The sequence below is a fragment of the Xenopus tropicalis genome, chromosome 7 (genome assembly GCF_000004195.4).
Source record: "Xenopus tropicalis strain Nigerian chromosome 7, UCB_Xtro_10.0, whole genome shotgun sequence".
NCBI lineage: Eukaryota > Metazoa > Chordata > Amphibia > Anura > Pipidae > Xenopus > Xenopus tropicalis.
The window spans coordinates 14,231,047-14,257,052 of NC_030683.2; the positions used below are offsets into that span (position 1 = coordinate 14,231,047).

General features: G+C 41.1%; 1 protein-coding gene across 2 annotated transcripts in view; it reads right to left on the reverse strand.

The window, feature by feature from the left end:
• pcdh15 (protocadherin-related 15) overlaps positions 1-26,006 on the reverse strand; it is a 709,890-nt gene that overhangs the window by 150,511 nt on the left and 533,373 nt on the right. For both annotated transcript variants that reach the window (XM_031905917.1, XM_031905916.1), the window contains exons 22-24: positions 25,868-25,984; positions 6,020-6,160; positions 5,251-5,363 (exon numbers count right to left, since the gene is read on the reverse strand). In XM_031905917.1, the coding sequence (XP_031761777.1) occupies positions 5,251-5,363; positions 6,020-6,160; positions 25,868-25,984 (371 nt within the window). The remainder of the gene's footprint in view (positions 1-5,250; positions 5,364-6,019; positions 6,161-25,867; positions 25,985-26,006) is intronic.

The window sequence follows — 26,006 nt, forward strand, 5'->3', positions numbered from 1 at the left end:
CATCCACACCCCTGATCTGTCCCAGCTACTCCCCAGGTATATCAAAACTCCACCCAGGATCCACCCAAACCCCACCCACTACACCACCCATGAATCACACTTTTCTATCTTCAGGCCCCTGACTGCAGTACCACCCTGCTACTACCTCTTTATACAGTAAATAATGTACCCCCTGTTGCAACATATAAGGATATTATTTGTCACCTAAGAGTTCCATGAATATTTAAACACACAAGGCCAAAGGCACAGTCCTTTTCTATGCAAGACATGGAACTCTGAGGTGACTTTTAATATTTTCTACATATAAGGGGTACATTTTTTATAATCAATAAGCCATGTTACAGAAATCACATGACTAAGCATTAAATTATTATTATTATTATTTATTACAACTGATGACATTAGGAAGCACCATTGATAAACAAATATTGTATTTGATATTAAGGGCATTTGTGTAATATATACACACACACACAATATATACTGTATCTATACTATTCAGCTGAGGAAGACTTTGTATCCTAAAATTGCATTGAAATACAGCAGATGGCACTGCGCCACAGCATCAAGACAAAGCAAATCCAAAACGATTTTATTATGAAAAGAATATATATACTAAATTCAATTCCTGAATTCAGGCTTCAGATGTGAGTGCCTTTATTAAGTACACATTAACTCCCTGATATTTGTTATTTTTCTTTTTTGAGAACCAGACTCAACAAAGCCCCCCAGGAGGACTAGAGTGAAACTGATAATGATGTTCTACTGGTCTAAAAACGGTCTCATTTGAGGATAATAGTTTCTAAACTGAAGCAAAGCAACAGGGCAAAAATGACATGAAGTTAATGAAGGGAAGGGGAAAGCAAATACACGTGGCAAGGAAAGCAGAAAATACAGAGCTACAGTGGCTGCAAGATAGATAACAAACATCCTTGCCAAGCTGTGTATCATCTTCTTCTACAAGGAATTTGTTTGGGGTTTTTTTAAAAAAAAAAGCATTTATAGTGATTTGTAAGAAAAAGTGTTTCCACCCCTCCTTAATGTATGAGAAAGAAAATCTCCACTGCATTGAATACATACAGTATTTCTAAAGCACTTTACTGAGGTAATTCATCATTCAAATCAGTCCCTGCCCCAGTGAGCTTACAATCTAACATCCCTATCCCATTCCCATCAGTCCCTGCCCCAGTGAGCTTACAATCTAAGGTCCCTATCACATTCCCATCAGTCCCTGCCCCAGTGAGCTTACAATCTAAGGTCCCTATCCCATTCCCATCAGTCCCTGCCCCAGTGAGCTTACAATCTAACATCCCTATCCCATTCCCATCAGTCCCTGCCCCAGTGAGCTTACAATCTAAGGTCCCTATCCCATTCCCATCAGTCCCTGCCCCAGTGGAGCTTACAGTCTAAGGTCCCTATCACATTCCCATCAGTCCCTGCCCCAGTGGAGCTTACAGTCTAAGGTCCCTATCACATTCCCATCAGTCCCTGCCCCAGTGGAGCTTACAGTCTAAGGTCCCTATCACATTCCCATCAGTCCCTGCCCCAGTGAGCTTACAATCTAAGGTCCCTATCCCATTCCCATCAGTCCCTGCCCCAGTGAGCTTACAGTCTAAGGTCCCTATCACATTCCCATCAGTCCCTGTCCCAGTGGAGCTTACAATCTAAGGTCTCTATCACATTCCCATCAGTCCCTGCTCCAGTGGAGCTTACACTCTTAGGCACCTATCACATTCCCATCAGTCCCTGCCCCAGTGAGCTTACAATCTAAGGTCTCTATCACATTCACACACACTATGGACAATTTAGACAGCAGCCAATTTACCTCAGAGACAAGGGGAGAACATACAAGTTCCTTGCAGGTAGTGCCCTGACTGGGATTGAACTCAGGCCCCCAATGCTGCAAGGCAAAGTTTTAATCTAGGCTTTATTCCACCAATTGGCACCAGTGATGGTGGAACGTCAGGCCAGATGTCCTCACTGCTCTACACTAAAACCTGCTCTGGATAGCTTCCAGCCTGGTATCATTTAGGGTGAAGACACATGGAGCTACTAGTAGCAGCTACTTGTCGTGGCTTCTACAATAGACAATGCTGATCATTTACTGATAATTGCCTCTATGTGTGTTTATGTAATGTTTTTGCAAAACTACTGCAAAAATTCACAGCTAAAAAAAAAAATTGCTGAGATAAAACAGTCGTCAAGGAAAAAAAGTCGCCACAAGAAAACGCCCATTGACTTTAATACATTTGGAGTAAGGAAAAAAAGCTGGGCCCTTTTACATCCTTTCCCTTGAGCAGCCATTTTGTGATGGGCTGTGTGCTCCCTCAGAGATCAGCTGACAGGAAGTGATGCAGCTCTGACTGTAACAGGAAGTAGTGTGGGAGCAAAAGGCCCATTCATTGGCTGATGGGGCCTAGCATGTATGTGTGCCTTGGCTTGTTTGTGTGCACTGTGAATCCTATGATCCCAGGAGGCGGCCCTTAATTCTTAAAATGGCAGTTTTCTATTTAGGATTACCCAATGGCACATACTACTAATAAAGTATATTGATATGAAAATGGTTTATTTAGATGCAGCAGGGTTTTACATATGAGCTGATTATACAGTATATAGGCTTTTTAGCAGAAGCCTCACTCAGGTCTTTAAGAGTTTAATATAGGGGATAGGAGCTTGGGACCCAAAACTTGAATTAGTTATAGGAGGGGTTTGTTTGTACAACCGTATCCCAGGCATGTATAGGCACTAATTAATAATACCCAAGCGGAGTCTAATTACCAGCGGCTATTTACCCAATGTTTCCTATGAGGAGACATTACAATTATTTGAACAGAATATGAAGCAGAAAAAGAAATAAAATCCTGATTAACCTGACATTGTTTCATGTGTAGCGCTACATGGTCATTGGCTCTGCATCATTTATTAGCCAGGCATCTTCAAATTAGTATTTTCATTAATAACACACAGAACACGGAATGACAGTTTCAATAATTAATCTGGCAGAGAGGAGGTGGTACCCAACAGCGCGCACGTCCCAAGGTCACGCCGGCCGGCCGAGACGCTGTATGTCATGTTAATGCACAAGGGAGCAGGGCACCCTCAGAACCAGCTCAAAAGCAAAGCAGGAATATGTATAGATACAACCACAAGGTATGGGATCCATTATCCGGAAAGCTCTGAATTACAGGAAGCGCGTCTCTCATAGACTCCATGTTCCTTTTTCTCTCTATTAATAAAACAGTGCCTTGTGCCTTTGGAGGCTCTATTACCTTGTACCTCTGGTTGGGGGGCAAATTTAGGGTGATAGGTGCCCTTTAATGCTTAAATTACTTTTTAGGAGATGTAAGATATATAGAGATATAGATATAGAGATCCAAATTACGGCAAGATCCCTAATTCAGAAAACTCCAGGTCCCAGGCATTCTGGAAAACAGGTCCCATACCTGTATAGTACAGATATGGGACCCCTTATCAAGAATGCTTAGGATTATTTACAGTATATCTTAGTTGGGATCAAGTACAGGTACTGTTTTATTATTACAGAGAAAAGGGAATCATTTAACCATGAAATAAACCCAATAGGGCTGTTCTGCCCCCAATAAGGGGTAATTATATCTTAGTTGGGATCAAGTACAGGTACTGTTTTATTATTACAGAGAAAAGGGAATCATTTAACCATTAAATAAACCTGTTAATTTAGAGCGCCAGACTCTCCTTACCCCTCTGCTACAGCCCAGGAGCGAGTCTGATTCAGCAGCTTTGTTTGGCATCAAGAAGCCACACGTATTTCCCTCCTCTAATGCAGGAGATAAGTGCATTGGGCTTAAATACTGCACAAACGGAATCATTTCCAAAGCGACAGACTTGGGGAAATGTTGCGATATCTTTATTCTTCACTTAGAAATAAAACAAATCCTGTTTCCCAGGATTCTGTGCAAGTGTCTGACCTGTGCCATTCACTTTCAGCCAATCATCAGGCTGCAGGCTGAGTTATACAGGGAACTCTGAGTATCACTCATGTATTACAAGGGATAATGTACCCCCTACTGTAAATGATAAGGATATTAGCAGTCACTGAGGGGTTCTGTGCCCATATAAAGGCACAAGGCTGCAGGCTGAGTTATACAGGGAACTCTGAGTATCACTCATGTATTATAAGGGATAATGTACCCCCTACTGTAAATGATAAGGATATTAGCAGTCACTGAGGGGTTCTGTGCCCATATAAAGGCACAAGGCTGCAGGCTGAGTTATACAGGGAACTCTGAGTATCACTCATGTATTATAAGGGATAATGTACCCCCTACTGTAAATGATAAGGATATTAGCAGTCACTGAGGGGGTCTGTGCCCATATAAAGGCACAAGGCTGCAGGCTGAGTTATACAGGGAACTCTGAGTATCACTCATGTATTATAAGGGATAATGTACCCCCTACTGTAAATGATAAGGATATTAGCAGTCACTGAGGGGTTCTGTGCCCATATAAAGGCACAAGGCTGCAGGCTGAGTTATACAGGGAACTCTGAGTATCACTCATGTATTATAAGGGATAATGTACCCCCTACTGTAAATGATAAGGATATTAGCAGTCACTGAGGGGTTCTGTGCCCATATAAAGGCACAAGGCTGCAGGCTGAGTTATACAGGGAACTCTGAGTATCACTCATGTATTATAAGGGATAATGTACCCCCTACTGTAAATGATAAGGATATTAGCAGTCACTGAGGGGTTCTGTGCCCATATAAAGGCACAAGGCTGCAGGCTGAGTTGTTGATGTACCCCTTATTATATTTCCCCGCAAGTCTAATATCACTACAGAATCACAAGGAATTAATTTCAGTTCTAAACAACAAGAACACTGCATCTGTATCACTTTTGCAACTAAACAGCTTGTTACATTAACACAGTGATATCAAATTAACAAATCCACCTTAACTACTTATCACAGATGTATTTTGCTACTGATGATTGGTTGCTATGGGTTGCTGCCCAGAGGCAAATTTGCCCAGTGTTTATAAATGAGCCCCAGTGACTCTGCCAGAGTGGGATCTAATGGATCCCGAGTCTGCAAAACATAACTCATTTCCTTTAGCCAAACTCCGATTCCATTTAGTGATTTTCACCGAAGTGAAACGGGACAGATTCGCTCATCGCTAATTCCTTTGCGCGCCTACGCTTCTCATACTCCCATACCCGGTACCCAGAGCAAATAGTCCTTCAGCTTAATGGAGGGGAAACACATCTTACCTGTATTCGTCTTGCGTGAAACGAGGAATAACAGATGGCTGCAAAACTGTAATTATGACTGTCGTGCTGTTGGATTTTACTGGATCTCCATCATCATAGGCAATTACCCCCAGCTATTAGAAATAATGATAATAATTGTTATTGTTTAGAGCAAAATAATGATCATTCGATAAACATCAAAGATCTTCCTTTCCTTCTTTATTCCTATGGCTATGGCCAAAAACAGTGATAATGTAGGGGGGTTATTTTTAAAGACCCCAGACACAAGTGCAGGAGCACAAATGCCCGCCCCTTTAAAGGGGAACTCTGACTTCCAAAATTTGTTAACGAGTCCCACACAGCCCAGAAACCCCTAATATCCCTATACCTGTAATCTGTTCCTTCAAAAAGTAGGAATAAATACCATTTTTATATGCTGAAATCCAGCTGCAAAACAGTTCTTCTCTTTCTGCATCATTTGAAATCCTGGCAGGGGAGGAGGGACTAAAACACTGATGTTACTAATTGTATTGACTTCTCCACAGCTTACAGACAGCATGCAGGAACTACATACCCCACAATGCATTGCACTGGGATGTTCCTTTCCTTATTGACATCACGTGTGCAGCAGGGAATTGTGGGATTGGGAGGCTGCAGGCTGAAGGCAGGCTGAGGGCGGGCGACTACTGTTCGTCCCAAACATTTGAACTCCCCTAATGTAACACAAGGCATAGGCCCCACAGTAAGCCTATAATAACCATAAGTCACATGGGATTATTTTTATATTTACCCTAAAAATGGTACTGGGCTCTTCATTGAGGTTCACCCTGGTTAATACCCGACCGGTATTTTCTTCAACATCAAATATGCTGGCGCTGTATGGGAACTGAACCACGTCGACCTTGTATCGGACTTTACTCGCAGGCGTGCCCTGTAAAATAAAACATCGAAAACGGTTGGAGAAGCAATAGCTTTAACCACTTGCCTGCCAACAACCGTACATCCGTTATGTTAGGAAGAAACTTAAAGAAAAAGCAGTTATTTGCAGTGTTCTGTTTTGCAAATGATACATTATTTGAGGGTTAACTTCCCCTTTAATATGCAACAGGAGGGAAAACATAGAGTCGAAGGGATTCAGTGTTTATTGTTTGAGATATGGGAAAGCTCATCAGGCTCCCAGCATTGCTCTTTACTGAACTCTCTAAGCACGGAAGCTTTTAAAGGTTCTTAAATAATATTGTGCTGATAGAATCGGACAAAAGGCCAGAATGATCATTTTGTTGCCATTTAAGTAAAAGCAAGAAGGCTTAGTAAAAACGTCTTGCATTGCTAAATCTACAGGACCCTGACTAGAATGAATGCTACTGTATATAGACAGACACACAGGCACATAGGGGCACGTTTACTATAATTCGTTTTTTTTCTGGCCTTGAAATGGTATAAATTCGATGTAACCACGATCATTTCTGTAGTTCTAAAATGACAATGATTTTATCGTTCGTACGAAAATATCGCAATTGCGTTCCGAAGGTCGTGAAATTTTCGGCCCAAAAAGTTCATAAACGCCACAAAAACGTTTCTGGCTTTGAAGCCTTCCCTAGGACTCAATGTTACTCGACAGATCAAACCTGGAGAAAATATAGTCCCGAAGAAAGCGGAACCAAAGGGTTAACGAATTCCGAAATGTTTGTATTCTTTGTTTTTTTTTCGTGGGAATTTACCGAAAACATTCCAAAATGTTCTATAATTTAGAAACAATACGAATTTATCTGAAAATTGCATATCCCTCATTGGGGTTGGACTGGCCCACTGGGACACCGGTAAAAACCTGGTGGGCCCTGGCGGGCAAGACCCGATGCCTGGTGCTGCTCCCCCAGCCGCCGGTGTCCTCCCCTGACGCGTTTCACTTATGGGTGCTCAGGGGAGGACTTCAGGAGGGGGCACCTGCGGGGGGTTAGGGGGGCAAGTTGGGGGCACCTTGGGGGTTGCGGGGCCCCTGGGGCGGAAGCCCTGGTGGGCCCTGCACCCCCCAGTCTGACTCTGCCCCTCAACCAGAGGCCGGTATTAGTCACAGAAAAATGTGGCAACCCTAAGGAGAGCCTGTGGGTGACCCACAACTTAAGGCCCCAGAACTGGGGGTAGGCCAGTATCTCAGCACAGATTAGGGGAGTTGCAATTCTAGGGGGAAAAAATTGAACCGTTCCAACTGCTCCCTCTGCACTGAGCCTTATCTGCATGTAGCCGGCCCCATAGCCCTTGATTGGCGCATGTGCGGAAGGACATGTGTATGAACCAATCACAGACATTCAGGTACCCCCTCCCACACAGCACTGTTGCCGAATTTAGCTTGCAAGAATCCAAAAATAAAAAGATAAATAGAATAGAGGGAGTGATACACTGATGGTAACAATATGTACGTTATGTTTTAAAGTTGTTTTAAAGTTGTGTCCCTCCCCCTCAACTCTATTGCCTGAAGAAGCCACAAGTATCCAGTAATGGGCTAGGGGCTGCTGTGTAGCCATGGGGGTAGCTATCCACACTTAAATGGGGCTAAATGACACAGGTTATGTAGCAGATGACACAAAAGCTCTGTAGAATACAATGGTGTTTTACTGAGCTTACCCATTATCTGCTATGTATCCTGTGCTATTTAGCCCTGGTTTAATTCAAATAGCTACCCCCACGGCTACACAGCAGCTTTGTTTATATAAACTATTGTTGGGTTTCTGAAGCAAACACACAGCTTTTACCCCTGCAGGGCAACAGTACGTTATTTTTTTAGATTTTTTTGGTGTTACTGTTCCTTTACACATTATACTGCATGTGTATACATTCAGCTGCACAATACTACTTCCCTTACTGCTGGATTTAAAACACTTCTATTTTATATACCGTATGATTTACCAGTTTAATTGCACTCGGTCAGGTACCTGCTGCTGGAATGAACTCAAAATTATTGGGCAGAGAAATCACCTTGTTTTATTATGCAAGGGGACCGTGGCATTTCCTAAGCAGGATGATTTAGTCTCAAGGTAACTAAGGGAACCCAAATGGCACAAACTGTATCACAACCTTGTGTCAGAGCCTCTGATTAATGCCCGGAGATGACACAAAGGCATGACAATGGGTTCCTCTGCCAAAAAGTGAGACAATAAAATGCTGCGATACTGAGAATGTGCCGGCACAAAGCTATGAGCGTGGGGGAGCCGGTCCCACATACAGGGCTGACAAACGGGCGTTGCTGGAACATTAGAATCATTAATCATTCCCCTCACTTCCCTCTGTTTTAAGAGGGCGACAAATGCATTATGGGAAGCAGTTAGGACATTCCATCTCTATAGCTAATATTTATTTCTAAATCGATCATCGCCATAAAGCACCTTGGGGAAACGGCACAATATTTATTTGCAGCGGAAGAGTAATGGGTGGATAAAAATGAATAACTTAATGCAATGTGAAGCCGTTCTTGTGTATAGAAGAAGAAGCCCACACACATCAAGGGGCTTATTTACTGTACAGGTATGGGACCTGTTATCCAGAATGCTCGGGATCTGGGATTTTCCAGATAAGGGTTTTTCTGTAATTTAGATCCCCATACCTTAACTCTGCTAAAATCATTTAAACATTAAATAAACCCAATAGGGCTGTTCTGCCCCCAATAAGGGGTAATTATATCTTAGTTGGGATCAAGTACAGGTACTGTTTTATTATTACAGAGAAAAGGGAATCATTTAACCATTAAATAAACCCAATAGGGCTGTTCTGCCCCCAATAAGGGGTAATTATATCTTAGTTGGGATCAAGTACAGGTACTGTTTTATTATTACAGAGAAAAGGGAATCATTTAACCATGAAATAAACCCAATAGGGCTGTTCTGCCCCAATAAGGGGTAATTATATCTTAGTTGGGATCAAGTACAGGTACTGTTTTATTATTACAGAGAAAAGGGAATCATTTAACCATTAAATAAACCCAATAGGGCTGTTCTGCCCCCAATAAGGGGTAATTATATCTTAGTTGGGATCAAGTACAGGTACTGTTTTATTATTACAGAGAAAAGGGAATCATTTAACCATTAAATAAACCCAATAGGGCTGTTCTGCCCCCAATAAGGGGTAATTATATCTTAGTTGGGATCAAGTACAGGTACTGTTTTATTATTACAGAGAAAAGGGAATCATTTAACCATTAAATAAACCCAATAGGACTGTTCTGCCCCAATAAGGGGTAATTATATCTTAGTTGGGATCAAGTACAGGTACTGTTTTATTATTACAGAGAAAAGGGAATCATTTAACCATGAAATAAACCCAATAGGGCTGTTCTGCCCCAATAAGGGGTAATTATATCTTAGTTGGGATCAAGTACAGGTACTGTTTTATTATTACAGAGAAAAGGGAATCATTTAACCATTAAATAAACCCAATAGGACTGTTCTGCCCCCAATAAGGGGTAATTATATCTTAGTTGGGATCAAGTACAGGTACTGTTTTATTATTACAGAGAAAAGGGAATCATTTAACCATTAAATAAACCCAATAGGACTGTTCTGCCCCCAATAAGGGGTAATTATATCTTAGTTGGGATCAAGTACAGGTACTGTTTTATTATTACAGAGAAAAGGAAATCATTTAACCATTAAATAAACCCAATAGGGCTGTTCTGCCCCCAATAAGGGGTAATTATATCTTAGTTGGGATCAAGTACAGGTACTGTTTTATTATTACAGAGAAAAGTGAATCATTTAACCATTAAATAAACCCAATAGGGCTGTTCTGCCCCAATAAGGGGTAATTATATCTTAGTTGGGATCAAGTACAGGTACTGTTTTATTATTACAGAAAAAAAGGAAATCATTTTCAAAAATCAAAATTATTTGCTTATAATGGAGTCTATGGAGGATGGCCTTTTTGTCATTCGGAACTTTCTGGATAATGGGTTTCCGCATAACTGGTCCCATACCTGTAATACATCATAGTGCAAACATGAATCTCACAGCCGTAAGTGAGAGTATTGGGTTAGGATAGTTCTCAGGCTGAAATCTCCCCTCACTGCAGTAAAGCAAGTCAAGTTCTACTGAAGGTTCTGTAAAAGGCAACGTTTAGTATATCCATCCAGGAACTGCCTCGCTAGGCAGAATGATCCATTACAGGTTTTATAGCTCATAGGTACATCAATTTTGATACCCATTTTTATACCCATGAGCTTCAGCCTGTCCTTTATGGAACAGAGATATAGAAAGGCGGTAAAGTGGATAAAGACCCTGTTAGTAAAGTAGTTTAATGGGTTGGTATCTGCTTGGAACCCAGATGCTTAAATACAATTTACTTTTCTCTGAATTAATGAAGTGAAAGCTGTTCAAGGACACAGTGGAACTTAATACTCCTGTATATCATTTTATTATTATTTAGAGTATGTAATTTTATTCTAAGCTTAGTATAATCCTTGCCTGCAAATATTTTGGTCAGTATAACTTGTAATAAATAAGTATATACATTTAATTGAATTCTTTTTTATCTCTTCTCTTTATTATTCTAAGAAACATTTTTTTAAATTGTTTACACAGCATATAATTCCCTCTGCCATTTATCATTTTATTCTTGAACCATCAAATGTATTTGTAGCTGTAATATTGGTGTGTAGGCGCCATCTCAGTGCATTGTGCCTGAGTCTGAGCTTTCAGCCAGCGCTACACATTAGAACTGCTTTCAGCTAACCTATTGTTTCTCCTACTCCCCTGTAACTGGGGGAGTCCCAAGCCGGACTTGGATTTCTTACTATTGAGTGCTATTCTGATACCTACTGGGAGCTGCTATCTTGCTCCCTTCCCATTGTTCTGCTGATCGGCTGCTGGGAGGGGGGGGATATCACTCCAACTTGCAGCGCAGCAGTAAAGTGTGCCTGAGTCTGAGCTTTCAGAAGGAGCCAGCGCTACACATTAGAACTGCTTTCAGCTAACCTATTGTCTCTCCTACTCCCATGTAACTGGGGGAGTCCCAAGCCGGACTTGGATTTCTTACTATTGAGTGCTATTCTGATACCTACTGGGAGCTGCTATCTTGCTCCCTTCCCATTGTTCTGCTGATCGGCTGCTGGGAGGGGGGGGATATCACTCCAACTTGCAGCGCAGCAGTAAAGTGTGCCTAAGTCTGAGCTTTCAGCCAGCGCTACACATTAGAACTGCTTTCAGCTAACCTATTGTTTCTCCTACTCCCATGTAACTGGAGGAGTCCCAAGCCGGACTTGGATTTCTTACTATTGAGTGCTATTCTGATACCTACTGGGAGCTGCTATCTTGCTCCCTTGTTCTGCTTATTGGCTGCTGGGGGTGAGGGATATTATCGTGACTAATACGATTTTTGCGTAGCCATTTTCATGATATTTGCAATCTTCAGAAATGATCGTATCCAATTCGAATGTTTCCCATTAGGGATTCGAACTCGTGATTTAATGAATGTGTGTTATCTATTTTCTCCTGTGTCTTATTTACTGTACCTCGCAAGATATTGAGTCTATCAAAATAATAATAAAAAAAAGCACCGGAAAACAATTGCATTTTTCCAGTAGTTTATTGGTTTCAATGTGTATTCTTTAATATTCCACAGAGGTTAGAGTGCTACTCAACTCAGCCTATGCCAACTTGAATTATTTCCCGCACAAATTGTTTTGAGTATTACTTTTTTAGTAGAAATATATATATATAACAATTGCAAATACTTTTTTTCCTCCTTTGTAGACATCAACATTTTTATCAAACACACCGCGCAATGGTTAGTTTCCAATCCAACACCGCTATTAAATAGACCCTATCAATCTGCGTAGGACGGTTTTGTTCTAAGGTGGGGTCGCACCCGTATTCTCATGAAGATAAATATTATCTCTGGAAATAGCATTGCTGCTCAGACAGATGCCATTTGAGTGACTTTGCCAAGAAAGTCTGCCATCTCGAGTGCCCTTGAATGAAAGTGATCGTATTAGCACTTCAACAAGTTTGTTCCAAACCTTTTTTCTCCGAGACAAACTCACCGGGGACGGCAGTTTGCGTTTCATGTCTTTTGCATTTTGAGAGAGCTCTTAATTGCGAGGAAATTTTGAAAATTGTTATAAAGTCAACGTTGAAATAAATGTTATCGCTTCACATAATCGGGAAATGGAAATGTCATATGATAAACGGTTTTAGAAGAAGGCAAATGGATAGATAGATAGATAGATAGATAGATGATAGATGATAGATAGATAGATAGATAGATAGATAGATAGATAGATAGATAGATAGATAGATGGATAGATACTGTTACATAGCAAATAATTCACTCTACCGATTAAAATGTTATTCTTGAACCAACAAATGTATTTGTAGCTGTAATATTGGTGTGTAGGCGCCATCTCAGTGCATTGTGCCTGAGTCTGAGCTTTCAGCCAGCGCTACACATTAGAACTGCTTTCAGCTAACCTATTGTTTCTCCTACTCCCATGTAACTGGAGTCCCAAGCCGGACTTGGATTTCTTACTATTGAGTGCTATTCTGATACCTACTGGGAGCTGCTATCTTGCTCCCTTCCCATTGTTCTGCTGATCGGCTGCTGGGAGGGGCGGGGGGGGATATCACTCCAACTTGCAGCGCAGCAGTAAAGTGTGCCTGAGTCTGAGCTTTCAGAAGGAGCCAGCGCTACACATTAGAACTGCTTTCAGCTAACCTATTGTTTCTCCTACTCCCATGTAACTGGAGAAGTCCCAAGCCGGACTTGGATTTCTTACTATTGAGTGCTATTCTGATACCTACTGGGAGCTGCTATCTTGCTCCCTTCCCATTGTTCTGCTGATCGGCTGCTGGGGGGAAGGGGGCGGGATATCACTCCAACTTGCAGCGCAGCAGTAAAGTGTGCCTGAGTCTGAGCTTTCAGAAGGAGCCAGCGCTACACATTAGAACTGCTTTCAGCTAACCTATTGTTTCTCCTACTCCCATGTAACTGGAGCAGTCCCAAGCCGGACTTGGATTTCTTACTATTGAGTGCTATTCTGATACCTACTGGGAGCTGCTATCTTGCTCCCTTCCCATTGTTCTGCTGATCGGCTGCTGGGGGGGAGGGGGGGGGATATCACTCCAACTTGCAGCGCAGCAGCAAAGTGTGCCTGAGTCTGAGCTTTCAGAAGGAGCCAGCGCTACACATTAGAACTGCTTCCAGCTAACCTATTGTTTCTCCTACTCCCATGTAACTGGAGGAGTCCCAAGCCGGACTTGGATTTCTTACTATTGAGTGCTATTCTGATACCTACTGGGAGCTGCTATCTTGCTCCCTTCCCATTGTTCTGCTGATCGGCTGCTGGGAGGGGGGGGGGGATATCACTCCAACTTGCAGCGCAGCAGTAAAGTGTGACTGAAGTTTATCAGAGCACAGGTCACATGGCTGTGGTACCCTGGGAAATGAAGAATATGTCTAGCCCCATGGGAAAAACAGATTACAATGCAGGATTCTGCTGGAGAAACTCTATTAACTGATGTTAATGTTTTCCCATGACAGTATGCCTTTAAGTATTATAGGTTTTCATTAATATACAGAATAAAATAAATAGTAGACTGCATTGGATCCATTAAGACATGCACTGAATACAATGGCTATTTTACATCATTAAAGCAGCGATACAAAGAAAAAGGGTGGGTAGGAATGCATTAAACTCATTGCTAACCTTCAGTTACCTAAAGCGAGCTATATGTTTCTATATATCAATAGCAGTAGGACCAGTTATTACTCAGTGTAAACTATTATTATTATCTTTTTATAGAAACATATAAATTATTCATCATTCATATCATTAGGGGGAGTTTAACCTTGAAAGCAAGCAAGTTGCAGGTAAAACTCCGTCCCTTTGTTAAATGTATAATGAAGCATTGGACTTTGTAATGAATCAGATAAAAGTGAGGGTAGGACTGGCCAGACTGGGGGTGACTGTGACATAGTTGGCCAGCTTGAAGTATATTGCATTGCTTATGCATTGCTTGGTAGCTTAATGCACAGAATAGCTTAATGTCCCATATATATATATATTGATAATGGGTCAGCACAAAGGACCTCTTGTTGTTGTATCCATTGTGTATGTTTATTTTATTGCTGTCCAATTCTAAATGAAAAAACAAGAAAACAAGCAACATCTAAAAAATCCCTTTACTGCAAGGATGATGCGTTTTCATATTTGCTCTGGATTGTTGGATAATGCGAGTTGTAGCACAAAGCATTTGGGAAGGAATAATGTCATTTTTGGAGAGGCCATCACTAATGGCATTAGTGACTGGTTCTGTTGGTCAGTTGTGGCTATGGATGCAGATAGTAATTTTAGGGTTCCCTTACATCCATGAATGCAACTATGCACTCCAGAGAAGACTGGGAGGGCAATATTGATGTTAAAAGAAAATATTCTTTAGTCAAATGTAAAAAGATTCGGAAAGCAACAGAAGCACCATAAAAGTTCATGGAGGAGCCAAATAAGGGCTGTGATTGGCTATTAGGTGCCTCTATGCACCCTATCAGCTTACAGGGGCTTTATTTGGTAGGAAATCTTGTTTTTATTCAACCAAAACGTGCCCCCAAGTCAGGAATTCAAAAATAACTCCCTGGTTTGGGGGCACTGAGAGCAACATCCAAGGGGTTGGGGAGCAACATGTTGCCCCTGAGTCACTGGTTGGGGATCACTGGTTTAGAAGGTCCAAATTCAACTTCTGCACCTTCTTCATTTTGACATAACTCTTCTGACGCTCAGAACCAAAGGTTTTTTGGATACAAGGTCTTTCTGTTATTTGGATTACCATAACTCGCCAACTAAAAAATAATTTAACCCTTTTTTAAACCCAATACGATTGTTCTGCCCCCTCTAAGGAGTAATTATATCTTAGTTGGGATCAACTACAGGTACTGTTTTATTATTACAGAGAAAAGAGAATCATTTAACCATTAAATAAACCCAATAGGGCTGTTCTGCCCCCAATAAGGGGTAATTATATCTTAGTTGGGATCAAGTACAGGTACTGTTTTATTATTACAGAGAAAAGGGAATCATTTAACCATGAAATAAACCCAATAGGGCTGTTCTGCCCCAATAAGGGGTAATTATATCTTAGTTGGGATCAAGTACAGGTACTGTTTTATTATTACAGAGAAAAGGGAATCATTTAACCATTAAATAAACCCAATAGGGCTGTTCTGCCCCAATAAGGGGTAACTATATCTTAGTTGGGATCAAGTAGGTTTGGGTGGCTCACCTTTAACTTGGTTTAACTGGCGTCTGTCTGTCCGAAGATGGTATCAAACCAAAAGAGGACGTGCACAGCTAATGCATTTCCGGTGCATTTGGCACCACCTTCTGGCTAGCCCTGCCCATATCTTTAACTATTTACATTAATGTAATAAATCCTTCATTTCATCTCCTTACAGATATATAACTACAAAGGACGTAGACTCTGTCACCCTACTAATTTAAAACTCGATCCTCAATCCAAAATTACAACTCTACAAAATATTAAGTAAATTACTTTCCAACAATACTTCTCAAAATTAAATATTGTTTCCAGCCGCCAATAAATATTTTTCCCAGGAGTGCATTAGATAATAAATCCCATATTAACAATAAACTATGGGTTTTTTTGTTTTTTTTTTATTATTCTAACCCAACATCTTATTTCATTATAGGCAAAAAAAGTAATTTGCACTTGTGTTTAGCTGTTAATTTTGAAAGCAGCTTGATCTAAGCAAACCGTACCAGTATATGTCGGCACTTTGGTAATCTTTTGTTTTCTGGCTGGTTCAAAAGCTACAAATTACATGCGCTCGCTTAACAACAGGATTAAAAACCCACTTTATTGGCATTAATACGGCAGAAAAGAAAATGCATTAATAATTGGGCATTTATAAGAACACTGTCATGCTCGTTTAGAGCATAGTGCCCTCTCCCACTTTAGGCTCTTAGGATATCAGCATAGTACATAATTCTGAAACATTATGAGTAAGGTTGATTGTAGCACTAACAGTTCAATTACACCCCCTGCTAATAGATTGCCGCTGAATAGCTGTTTGGAGGCTTCAGCACTTTGAGATGGTCATAATTACCTGGTATCCATCAGCGCCACGTCGCCCTGTGTTAATAAAACATGAGTTTTTTTGCAGTTTCCAAAGAATGTACTGAAACTTTTCTTACATTTAGGAATACGTTCTAGACAATGGAAGCCACCGTGCCAGCTTTTGGTAAACAAATTAAAGCTCACAAATGAAAAGAAAATGTTCCTTAAGGCAATATGCATTTTTAAACATTATCCAACTGTATAAAATGTCTCATTGTTTCCCTACTCCAAATGTGTTTTATGGTTGTTCTTTAGTTAAGGATCCCCTAGGCGCCAAGGCAAGGGTCACATTTATCCCATCTTCTCGCAGGTTCACCTATGAATACCCCCGGAGACAGAGAGAATCACCCATAAACGGATATCTCATTATCTCTTTCAGTTATCTGTGAATGTGTTTTGAGAATCTAATTTACCATTTCCGAGGCTGAGTGAAAGGACGTAAATGGAAAATGTTGCATAAATTATATATCTCATGGTAGATGTTGATTCCTCTGTATACGACTGAGAAAGAAATTGGGTTTATGGACTGGTACTAATGTAATATACAGGTAATACAGGTATAGGACCCATTATCCAGAATTCTCAGGACCAAAGGTATTCCGGATAAGGGGTCTTTCCGTAATTTGGATCTCCATACCAGAAGTCTAGTAAAAAAATCAATAAAACATTCATTAAACCCAATAGGATTGTTTTGCATCCAACAAGGGGTAATTATATCTTAGTTGGGATCAAGTACAGATACTGTTTTATTATTACAGAGAAAAGGGAATCATTTAACCATTAAATAAACCCAATAGGACTGTTCTGCCCCAATAAGGGGTAATTATATCTTAGTTGGGATCAAGTACAGGTACTGTTTTATTATTACAGAGAAAAGGGAATCATTTAACCATTAAATAAACCCAATAGGGCTGTTCTGCCCCCAATAAGGGGTAATTATATCTTAGTTGGGATCAAGTACAGGTACTGTTTTATTATTACAGAGAAAAGGGAATAATTTAACCATGAAATAAACCCAATAGGGCTGTTCTGCCCCCAATAAGGGGTAATTATATCTTAGTTGAGATCAAGTACAGGTACTGTTTTATTACTACAAATTCTGAATTATTTAATTAAAATGGAGTCTATGGGAGACAGGCTTTCCGTAATTCGGAGCTTTCTGGATAACGAGTTTCCGGATAAGGGATCCAATACATGGATATAGATTTTGCCAGAATTTTACAGGATTTATAGAAGAAACCAAAACAAATAAATAAAAAAAAAATTTGGGTAGCACACTAAAAATGCAGTTGTGAAGTAGGTCATACTGTATAAACCCCAGTAAAAGGAGGAATTTAATCTGCTGGCCATAAAAGAAACCACACTATAGCTGTTAAATTCACACCTATCTATTTCTGAGCGGATTTAAGTAGATTTACATTCGAGATTTAAACAGGGAAATCCTTCTGTATTCCCAGGTATTTCAATTCAATTTTCCTTTAATATACAATAATCATCTATGAGACCACAGATTATTTTGACCATTTCCGTTTTCACACAGATGGAGTCAATGGAGCAAATAACTGTAGAGGCTACAATCTGGGATAGTTAGAGATTATGTATATGATGAAAATCTTAGGGGGATAATCATGAAAGGTTTAGGACAGTGTTAGTATGGCGAGGTAGCCAAGCGAGTGGATCTTCTGTTGATATCTGTTGATATCAGGCTAATTCGGTTGTTTGGCTCTGGGGCCAAACGATCGAATTAGAACGATGGGTAAAGGCGTCCGTCGGCTTGGGGACTGCATCAACGAGCCGATGTGGTCCCCAATGCAACTAATTTTCTAACCTGCCCGATCGATATCTGGCCCATCATTAGTGCCCATACACAGGGCAATAAGCCGCCGATTCGATCTAAGGGGCCGATATCGGCAGCTAGAATCGGCCCATGTATGGGGACCTTTACTGTATTACATGAAGTAAAGATTGGAAGACATTGGGATTATCACTGTCCCACTCAGGGTTGAACTGGGCTGCCGGGATACCGGAAAAAAACCCGGTGGCCCCGACAGCCCAAACCTGATCCCTGTTACCCCTCCCCTGGCCACAGTTGTCCTCCCCTGAGGCTTTTCTCTTAAGTACGTTGAGGGGAGGATGTCGGGAGGGGCATGGTGGGGATGGTTGGGGGGCATGGTGGGGATGCAGCCAGCGGGGCCCTTGGGGGGTGTGGGGACCCCGGGGCGGCAGCCCTGGTGGGCCCTGCATCTCCCAGTAAAACCCTGATCCCACAGTTACTAGATGTCAAGGTTATAAGATACATGTTCGACTGGGGTGGTAGCCATTTTAAAATTGGTAAAATACATTATTTTAGTATCTCGTAGGCAGAGGAAATCTTTAAAATACTGTCAACCATAAAACAAATATTCTGTTTATATTTTTAGCATTTCTATTTGCACGTGTTTATGTTTAAACTTTTTGTTACTGTGATTATTCTCCTTAGCAAAAACACAGCAGCTTAAATGATACCCTGTAAAAGCAAAGTTATCCAGATTAGAACAGCAAATAAAACTGGACACCCAATGAGCATTGTCTGTGTCTTACTAAAATGTATGTTTATGGTCAACTTGTCCTGTAATGATTGACACACACAACAAAATGAAGGGCACTGATAAATAGGGGGAAAGCTAATGCATCTTATTGTACAAACAAACACCGGGGTTATTGTTCTTGAAGAGCTATGTTTCCTAATGCACCACAGGAGAAAACAGACTTTAAAGAATTGCTATTTTAATGAGTAGCAATAAAAAATGAAAGTAAGTTATAGCTTACATTAAGAGCACAGAATATAACTTACTTGTGAATTATTCACAGCTTTGATAAATGACCTTAATTAAATCCTTAGGGATGGAAGTAGAGATTATTAACAATGGAAAGCAGAATTAACCAATATAGTGATTATCATTGGTAATAAAGGTTACTGGGACTTGCTTCCTTATGTTTTTCTAGGACTATAATCAGGGTTGGACTGGGGGGGTGCAGGCAGGGCCAGAACTAGGGGTAGGCAGAAGAGGCAGCTGCCTAGGGCACAACGATTGGGGGGCCTCTCCTGCCTACCCCTAGTGCTACTTTGTCATTGCCTCCGCCGCTTGTCATTAGTGGTGGAGGCGATGACCGATCTAATCGCACCGCCCCCCCTGCACCTCCTCCTGTGCTGTGGCACGCATGCGCCATTCGGGGGGCGGGGAGGTGGGCGGAGTTGGCCGACCAGGTTGCCTAGGGCGCCTGGTCAGCTTGGCCCGCCCCTGGGTGCAGGGCCCACCAGGGCTGTTCCACTTGCTGACAAACCAAGCCAAAATAGGCAGAATAGCACCTTCCCTATAGTTAAAGGCCTTTATTCTTACATTGGTTTATAGATGTAAGAAGTAGCAATGTGTGGGTTGACCCGCAACCTGTGGGACCCACAGGTTTACCTTTAGGTTAGGGGGATAGGGATGAAATTTGGCTGACCATTGCAGGTTTGGATTGGGCGTTGGTCAGATGATTGGGTACACGCTTCCTCAGCTCCAGAAATTTCCTTGTCTTGGAACCAAAAAGAGTGCAGAGCAAAAAGACAAAGGAACGTGTTGAAAGTGGGTCCTACAATGGCAAACATTTTGCAGGTTAGGGTTGGGGCAGGCAGGGTCGGACTGGGGGGTGAAGGGCCCACCGGGGCTCCCACCCCAGGGGCCCTGAAGATGGCCCCGTGTGCCGCGTCCCCTAATTCCCTTAACCCCCCCTCGCAGGGCCCCCCACCTGACGTCCTCCCCTGAGCATGCGTAATTTAATACGTCGGGAGGAGGGGTCGGGCAGGGGGACCACTGGCAAGGGTCAGGTTTGGGCCGCCGGGGGCCACTAGAGCCGGGGCCCAGTCCAACCCTGGGGGCAGGTTGAGTTTTCCCTGGCCCGTTCATCACTAATAGGAAGCTCCTTTTGGAAAACTGTACCACATCTTTTTCGACACAGTTTGAAGTGATTACTGTTTGATTGGGCTTGTTAATAGCATTTAAGTCACAAGTGTTGGAGCAAATAAACAAAGTACCCCCCTCTTCCTTCAGCATTACTTTGACTTTTATTGTGTGTTTAAATGTCAATCAGAGCAAGAGTCTCAATCATAAATTCATGTATTCCATATAAACCAAATCAAGACTTTTAGCGCGCACTGCGTCGGGAACGATTTTTCCCCGAGTCCCGTCTTCTAAATTGGTCTAATTTAGAGAGGAATGTTTCTGCTTTTCAGTTTTTTGAAATATGGCAATTACTATTAACTGATTAGGTGTTAAACTGGCTGGAGAGCAAAATATTTACCTTAGTGTTAGTTTGTGTACGGCGAATCATTTGTAAATTGATTTAAATACGTGTTCGGTTTTATTTTCCCAGGCATATATTTACATCTTTATGGGTTTCTAATGAAGAAATACTTGTATGTACTGTATGCAAGCAGCATTTCTTGATTATTAAGTTACGTTTTACTCTGGTCCTGTTCTATATAATGCTCCGGTATTATTTAACAGCTCAAGTAGTCAGCATAAAGGTCCCCATACACGGGCCGATTGTAGCTGCCGATATGGATCCCTTAGACCTATTCGGCAGCTAATCGGCCCATGTATGGGCACTCCCGACGGGCCTTACCGACCGATATCTGGCCTGAAATTGGACAGATCTCAATTGGGCAGGTAAGAAAATCTAGTCGGATCAGGGACCGCATTGGCTCGTTGATTCGGTCTCCGGACCGACTTTTGCTATACCCGTCGTTATAATTCAATTGTTTGGCTTCAGGGCCAAACGATCTGAATTAGCCTGGATTCTCCCAATATCGCCCACCCGTAGGTGTGGGATATCGGGAGAAGATCCGCTCGCCAAATGAGCGGATCTGAAGGTGTATGGGCACCTTAATACTGAACAAAAGACTAAAGCCAGCCTATTGGAAAAGCTTTAATTAAAACCTCTATACGTCCTCTCTACCAAGTCTTAATATGGGGTTCGAAAAAAATCCAAATCGGGTAAAAGTGCCTTAAATATCAAGTAACATTGAGTAAATAAGACTGCCTTAAATGCATTCAACTCAAAGGGGCCATTGATGAGCAAATCTGTCCTGTTTTGCTTCGCTGAAAATTCAGGAAACGGCAGGAAATTTGTGAAAAAATCTGCAAACGAGTTTGTTGTGCAATTTTTTTTTTGCACCATGATTTGGCCAACATGGTATATCAGCAAATTACATTTTCTAATCTTTCTGAATCTGGAACCAACTGACCTTCACAGTTGGATTCGGTTGGCCACCAGAAATTAAGTTGTATGACTATATTATTGGTACGTGTATCTCCAACTTTGGACAGCAAATGAACAAAACATGCTTGAACACAAAAGAACTATATAAACCAGGGCTATTGCTTCAAAGAAAACATTTTACTGTGCAGGATATATATAAATATATATAAATGATGTTAGTTAAAAGGCATTTTATGTCTGATACTAACACAGGTATTGGATCTATTATCCTGAAGGATCAGGACCTGGGGTTTTCCATTAATGGGATATTTCTAGTAAGGGATTATTCTGTATAATTTGGATCTCCAAAATCATTGAAACCTAACAGGATTGTTTTATCATCAATATGTTTTCATGCAGGTTAGTTACCATCAAGTACAAGGTGCTATTATTGGAAAACATGTTGTTGTTTATTTTTCAAAACCCATCAGTTAATAGAGCTTCTCCAGCAGAATCCTGCATTGTAATCTGTTTTTCAAAAACGCAAACAGATTTTTTTATATTTAATTTGGAAATTTCACATGGGGCTAGCCATATTCTTCATTTCCCATAACTGAAAAATCACAAGAAATAAAAAAATGAAAACTAATTGCAAATTGTCTCCAAATATGAATGACAGCAACGTGTGGGACTCAGCTTTACAACTGACTATAGAGATTGTTCTTATGGATAAAGACAGGAGAAGCATTTCATTTGTTGAGCAGATTTTCATCATTTGGGGATGTGACCTGTGCTCTGATAAACTTCAGTCACACTTTACTGCTGCGCTGCAAGTTGGCGTGATATCCCCCCCCCCCTCCCATCAGCCGATCAGCAGAACAATGGGAAGGGAGCAAGATAGCAGCTCCCAGTAGGTATCAGAATAGCACTCAATATTAAGAAATCCAAGTCCGGCTTGGGACTCCTCCAGTTACATGGGAGTAGGAGAAACAATAGGTTAGCTGAAAGCAGTTCTAATGTGTAGCGATGGCTCCTTCTGAAAGCTCAGACTCAGTCACACTTTACTGCTGCGCTGCAAGTTGGAGTGATACCCCCCCCCCCCCGGCCAGCAGACGATCAGCAGAACAATGGGAAGGGAGCAAGATAGCAGCTCCCGGTAGGTATATGAATAGCACTCAATAGTAAGAAATCCAAGTCCGGCTTGGGACTCCTCCAGTTACATGGGAGTAGGAGAAACAATAGGTTAGCTGAAAGCAGTTCTAATGTGTAGCGCTGGCTGAAAGCTCAGACTCAGGCACACTTTACTGCTGCGCTGCAAGTTGGAGTGATACCCCCCCCCCCCCGGCCAGCAGCCGATCAGCAGAACAATGGGAAGGGAGCAAGATAGCAGCTCCCAGTAGGTATCAGAATAGCACTCAATAGTAAGAAATCCAAGTCCGACTTGGGACTCCTCCAGATACATGGGAGTAGGAGAAACAATAGGTTAGCTGAAAGCAGTTCTAATGTGTAGCGCTGGCTGAAGGCTCAGACTCAGGCACAATGCACTGAGATGGCGCCTACACACCAATATTACAGCTACAAATACATTTGTTGGTTCAAGAATAAAATGTAAAATGGCAGAGGGAATTATTTGCTATGTAAACAGTAGAAATAAAGGGCCCAAGCTGCTTGAGCACCCATCCAACAAGGATAATCTAAGGTGGTTAATGCTCTCCTGACTATTAATAGATTCCCCTTTCAACCATTTACTGGCAGTAACCTGTCTACTTGACTGTGAAGCACCTGCCTTCCAGCAGGCCCTTGCGTTTCGGGGCTCATTAGTGATCTGTATTGCAAAGCATGTTGCTAAACAGGCAAGATTAAAGGAACATGGCTTCCTTAATAAAGTAAATTAGCCACTGTCCAATTTAAAACCTTTCTAAACCAATTACGGACATAAGTATATCAAAAAGAATTAAATCTCAAATATTATTTCCCTGATTAAAAATAATAATATTTGAAAGAACAAGGACATTTTTTTTTAATAATGGATTATAAATGAAATAATTACATTGTTTTAAACGTAATCATTGGCATTTTCTTAAAAGCACAGTAATGTTTTATAATATAGCTTCAATGGCTGCTTCAAGTAGCAAATGGCTTTCATCTTTTCATCATTTTGCCAATACTTCCACATAATTTGATAATTATAGAACATAGTCATGTGTAAGAGCCGTTGATGTTTTTTTTTTTCTTGGCCGCTTTTATAATAATTTCATATACAGTAGAACCCGCACAAAGCATAATTCTGTGACTTGAGCTCTGCGGCCTGAGATACCCTGCTTGTGGCTATACTCGCACTTGGACAGATTCCAATGTTTTGTTCCTTTGGCCCAACATCTGAAAAATTGGAACTGCAGTAAATGAAAAGGAGCTGCATCTCCTCTTTACTTCTTCATCTGCTGATGAACCATAAACCCACCAACATGGTTTATGGCAGATGATATATTTATAAACATGAAAAGTCATCTTCAGTCCAAAAGAATAAAGGGATGATCTGTTGAAACCACCATAAACCCACCAACCTGGTTTATGGCAGATGATATTTATAAACATGACAAGTCATCTTCAGTCCAATAGAATGATGGGATTATCAGTTGAAAACACCATAAACCCACCAAGACATTTTCAAACACAACAAGTCATCTTCAGTCCAACAGAATGATGGGATGATCTGTTGAAACCACCATAAACCTACCAAGACATTTTCAAACGCGACAAGTCATCTTCAGTCCAACAGAATGATGAGATGATCTGTTGAAACCACCATAAACCCACCATGACATTTTCAAACATGACAAGTCATTTTCAGTCCAACAGAATGATGGGATTATCTGTTGAAACCACCATAAATCCACCATGACATTTTCAAACATGACGAGTCATCTTCAGTCCAACAGAATGATGGGATGATCTGTTGAAACCACCATACATCCACCATGACATTTTCAAACATGACAAGTCATCTTCAGTCCAACAGAATGATGGGATGATCTTTTGAAACCACCATAAACCCACCATGACATTTTTGAAAATGACAAGTCATCTTCAGTCCAACAGAATGAAATGATGATCTGTTGAAACCACCATAAACCCACCATGACATTTTCAAACATGACAAGACATCTTCAGTCCAAAAGAATGAAGGGATGACCTGTTGAAACCACCATAAACCCACCAACCTGGTTTATGGCAGATGATATTTATAAACATGACAAGCTATCTTCAGTCCAAAAGAATGAAGGGATGATCTGTTGAAACTATCATAAACCCACCAACCTGGTTTATGGCAGATGATTTATTTAAACATGACAAGTCATCTTTAGTCCAACAGAATGAAGGGATGATCTGTTGAAACCATCATAAACCCACCAACCTGGTTTATGGCAGATGATATTTATTAACAGGATAAGTCATCTTCAGACCCGCAGAATGATGGGATGATCTTTTGAAACCATCCTAAATCCACCATGACATTTTCAAACATGACAAGTCATCTTCAGTCCAACAGAATGACAGGATGGTCCAATGAAACCAACACCAAGCTTGGCATGCATACCAACACAGTCAGGCAGTATGGTAAAATTTAGTTGCTTGACCAGTTATGGAGATGTATAGTCAACTGTAAAAATGAAACTTTACCAACACATTACACACGGATACCATATTACTCATTACTATCCAACACATTCCATGTAGTGAGCCAGTTGTAAAACATTCCACAAGCTTTAGGACAGGTTTATTATTATTAAATAATGAAGATATCTCTGGAGACCAAGGGTATGCTGCAGTACATCTTCTGGATAAATAACTATACAAGCATAATTAATATGTCACAAAGGTATTTTAAAAAGTTGTCTAACTCTTTTACACTCCAGGCATAAACTACCTTTCCTAAAAGTCCATGGAAAGTTCATGGGAATCACCATGTATACCCCATGCAGGCCCTTAACTTGGTTGTCATTCATGACTTATAAATAGTAGAGGTTGAGGAGCAAAGTGCATATGGAGCCTGCTTAAAACAGCCAACATTAGCTCTATGGCTCCAGTGCCTGCTCTTTACCAGGAGCTCCATATAAGTTTAAACTGGCACAAGGCTGCAAAAAGCAGAGCTCTGGCATTGGTATATGAGACATGTACGTATGAGAGTTACTGCTCGTGGAAAAACTTGATAATCACGATTGATCCTCTGAGGCTCAAGTCCTGCTTGCGGATTGCAAAGGTTTGTGATTACAGTATATCTGTATTAATTAGATTGTACTTACCGGAGGATCTTTATCTTCAGCTGCAACTGTAGCAACAAGGGTGCCCTTGAGAGCATCTGGAGCTACCATTCCCCAATAGAGGGCTTTAGTAAATACAGGCGAGTAATCATTCATATCCTAAAAAAGACAATTTGAAGTC